This window comes from Schistocerca americana, chromosome 3 (genome assembly GCF_021461395.2).
Source record: "Schistocerca americana isolate TAMUIC-IGC-003095 chromosome 3, iqSchAmer2.1, whole genome shotgun sequence".
NCBI lineage: Eukaryota > Metazoa > Arthropoda > Insecta > Orthoptera > Acrididae > Schistocerca > Schistocerca americana.
The window spans coordinates 522,652,538-522,656,462 of NC_060121.1; the positions used below are offsets into that span (position 1 = coordinate 522,652,538).

Here is a 3,925-nt window from a genome sequence, read left to right on the forward strand (position 1 = left end):
CGTACGAAGCGCGAGTACAGGGGGCATGGCGAGGCGCGGCGGGCGGTCCGCACGGCCAGCTAGGCGATACGGCTCGGCCACTGCGACAACACACGAATTCGCCAGGGGCGCTGGCCGCGGGCAATCGCGGGCTCTAGCGCCCCAGGGGCACACTTTGGACGATATGGGTATGTGATTTGCACTGTGCTATGAGAACTACACAGGATAAAAGAAACAGGGATAGAAAAGAAGGAGAGGCGCGATTTTTCTCCCTCTGAGGACAGGGGTTGGGGTGGTGGGGTGGGGGAAGAAGTATAGCTGAAGAAACGGGAATCAAAGCTGACAATGGATTGTGAAGAATGGTGGGGTGTAGTGCGTGGAAGATAACAGAGCGAACTTTTAAAGGCAAAATACCTTAGTAAAAGTGGAATAATGAAAAATACAGTACTTTCATTTCCGTGTCGGAGTCAAATAATTATACGTGTTTAGTATAAGATTTCTGGTAATTGATGTATAACGATAAAGGAGCCAGATACTGGGTGTAGGTAGGAAACGAAAACAACGTCTGGACATGCAATCGAACTCTCTAATTAGATTATTACGACGCAAAATACTTCAGATACTATAGTGGTAGTAGAATTCTTATTACTTGCAACGGCTTTTTGGAGATTTAGGTGAAAGCACTGGAAAGGTAGATCTGTGTTGGTAGAGGTGATTATAAATGACCTTTTCCACAGTACTCTGGACCTAGTTTTGTGTTGGGCTGTGAGCAATGACAATCATTTAGAAGAACATCTATACAGCACTTTTATAGTGCTAGATATACTGGAGCTAAGGCAGATTAAATATTTCCATACAACAAACTCCATGTGCTGTGCTAGATCACACTGAACTATAAAGCAATACCTGTAAAAAGTATATGATACATCGTGCGATAGTGATTTACCAAGTCTGCAGTTTTGGTTGTCATTGCCATGTAATCAGGCTCAAAATGGTTCTGAGCACTATGGGACTTAACATCTGTGGTCATCAGCCCCCTAGAACTTAGAACTACTTAAACCTAACTAACCTAAGGACATCACACACATCCATGCCCGAGGCAGGATTCGAACCTGCGACCGTAGCAGTCGCGCGGTTCCGGACTGAGCGCCTGAACCGCTAGACCACCGCGGCCTGTAATCAGGCCAGATACGTAAACATCCAGATTGAATAATACTGCTAGAGGATTATTCTGGCCATTTGAATGATTATCACCCGTTCTACGGCAAGGTGAGGGACAGGTTGAGTCAGTGAATAGCATCACAGTTAATTATTTTTGAAAGTGACAGCTCAGATCTTGTTGTTTTAACATTAGATACAGTGTGTATATTTTCCCTGAATCCCAGAAGGACGATATTTAGGAGAAATGGTGAAAAAAGAACACAAAATAAATTAGATTTGTTTGGTTATGTATTTCGTATTATTTACGTATTTACAAATGGTTCTACGTCTGCAGTAATCCTGTCGATCAGTGGATCTTGAGGATCGAAGCCGCAGCTGCGTAGGGCAGAGGAGCGGCGATGGCGGGGGCGGCGACAGCCAGAGGGGCGGCGCGCAGAGCGGGGGCCACGGCCAAGGCAGGGGCGGCGGCGTAGGCCACGGGGGCGGCGTAGGCGACGGGGGCGGCGACGGCCGCTGGCGCCACGGCCACGCCTCCCAGGTAGCCGGCCGACACGGCGGCGAACAGCAGGGGCAGGATCACCTGTAAGCACACAGCACGCGTCTCACGTCACTGTGTTCCAACACCGTTCTCGTGGATTCAGACACCTCTCGTATGCGTGAGATTTATGATTTCCTCTGTTCCCTAAATAGTGTAAAGCATAAGAGGTGATCGTTCCCCTGATGTGGACACGCCAGATTTCCTTTCCAATCCTTGTCCTGTATGGGCAAATGTTTTGTCTTGAGCGAATATGAGCGAAAATGCAAGAATCAGGCAGAAAACTTTAATGAGTTTATGTCATATCCAAAGACCGAATCTTATTTCTGCATTGGAGAGTGCGTTGATTTGTAACTTCTTGGCAGTGGCATCTGTCCAAGTGTAGTTATCGTGCCCGTGAAACAAATTTTGCACCTTCACATTCGGCAACCTATTTGCGTCTCGCAACACAGTACGCTGTATTCAAGGGCCAATGCTGGACAATAATGCCCTCTCGAAGCTTCCAGAGGGTTAAATCATCCAGCTGTTATTTAGGTGAAGAATTCACGAAGTTTCATCGACTGTATTTAATACAACTACCAAGAGCCTCAACAACTATCTAAGTAACGAATATGTACTGCAGTATACAACTATCGCATTGACGACATCACATAAGCATACTACTTCGAATCTCAATTTCGAAAAATCACTACAAAGCTTAATACTATGCTCTGATTCACAAACAACTATAACAACATTCGGATGCAGCCTCATTCCAGTCTTACAACTGCCATAGCAAAAAGAATAAAATCCCGTGGAAATGAAGAAATTAGAGTTGTAGTGGGAAGCGTATGTTTATTTGTACACGGTGAAGATTCTATAATTAGAGTAACTGGCAATTTCAGGAAAATTAGCTCCGAAGAATATATTCACATTACGTGCCAGTGACACACAAAGGAGTAATTTTGTTACAGGGATGTTACAGACAAGTGGGACCCTAATGAGCAAACGCAAATGAAACAGTTGTCTCAGTGATCCCGAGACATTTGTATCAATGTGTTCACTTCTCTGATTTTAGGCAGTAACTGTTAGCACTGAAACATAATACCAGACAAATAATTCAGAGAAATGCGGCGAGACCTAGTGAATTTGAAAAACATATGTAAAGCAATACCAAGTTAACAGTGCTCTCTACTCTTTAACTTTTCGTATCATTTCCAAACCATATTGCAAAATGAAGAGTGAGACTAGTTAGCGGTTCCTTCAAGATGCATTCTGGCAATCAGTAAATTTAACGATTGTGCGTTAGAATTTTTCTGGATGAACAAGATGTATTTTCAGTCTACGTTTTGTCTGTGTGTGACAACGTCGTCAATCAACTGTAGCACCTAGTTTGCAACATTTGCAGAGACGTTAAGTTATAAAACAACGTGGCAACTATGACACATACTTGTAAAAGTTAGATTGTACACGAAAGGGACTTTGGGACACACGATCGCTCAGAAACTATGTTCCTGAAGCAGAGAAAAACGAGAGCTCCGCTAAAGATGAAATTCTTCATTTTTATTTATCTATTTGACACCTTTGCAAGGGCTGTTTCGTCATAAATAAGATGCAGACAGGGAACTTAAGCAACATATTTTATAATCGGTGACCAAAATAGGTAACGAAGATTTCACTACTCGGTAAGAAATTTTTGCTACGAATGATACGTACACCTTCCAGTATAGCTAAGTGTAGCATGGAAATAAAGTAAAGCGAAGGAAGCCAGCTGGAGACGACTCTCCCCGGCGACTCACCAGCTTGTACATGTTGCGTGTGTTGTGTCGGCGGTGCAGACTGTGCTGACCAGAGGACGGTCCGGGTTTATATACCTGCAGAGCCACGGCCGCCGACCGTCCGCCCGGCCTTGCTTCTTGCAGCGGACCCTGGACAGCCGAGTCCGGCGGTGCACCTACTGGCCGCAGACTTGTCGTAGAGAACGTCACTCTCCTAATTCATATCATAAGGCAAAGGCCATGAGAGATGTCACATACAGGGCGTCCCAGACCTTAAGCGTATATGGTGTCTAAACGTTAAAACTTACAAGTGGACATAACAGTTCCACACACGATGGCCCTGAAGAACGATGCCCACTTTGGAACATGAGTAGTGCCCTCAAAAAGTAATGTCATGACCTGATCTATCCTTCCCATGAAGGACAACTTTCTACTTACAATCATACTACATGCAATGGATATATTTTCACATCTGAAATAATTCAGTAGTGTT

The 3,925-nt window shown here is 44.5% G+C and overlaps 1 protein-coding gene across 1 annotated transcript; it reads right to left on the reverse strand.

Annotated features, from left to right (window-relative positions):
- Positions 1-1,410: 1,410 nt before the first annotated feature.
- LOC124607374 (cuticle protein 38-like) lies at positions 1,411-3,490 on the reverse strand. Its single transcript, XM_047139689.1, has 2 exons — positions 3,454-3,490; positions 1,411-1,720 (listed from the first exon to the last, which is right to left on the reverse strand). Exons 1-2 carry the CDS (start codon positions 3,463-3,465, stop codon positions 1,487-1,489), a joined length of 246 nt encoding a protein of 81 aa, XP_046995645.1. The 5' UTR covers positions 3,466-3,490; the 3' UTR covers positions 1,411-1,486.
- Between the last annotated feature and the right edge of the window lie 435 nt (positions 3,491-3,925).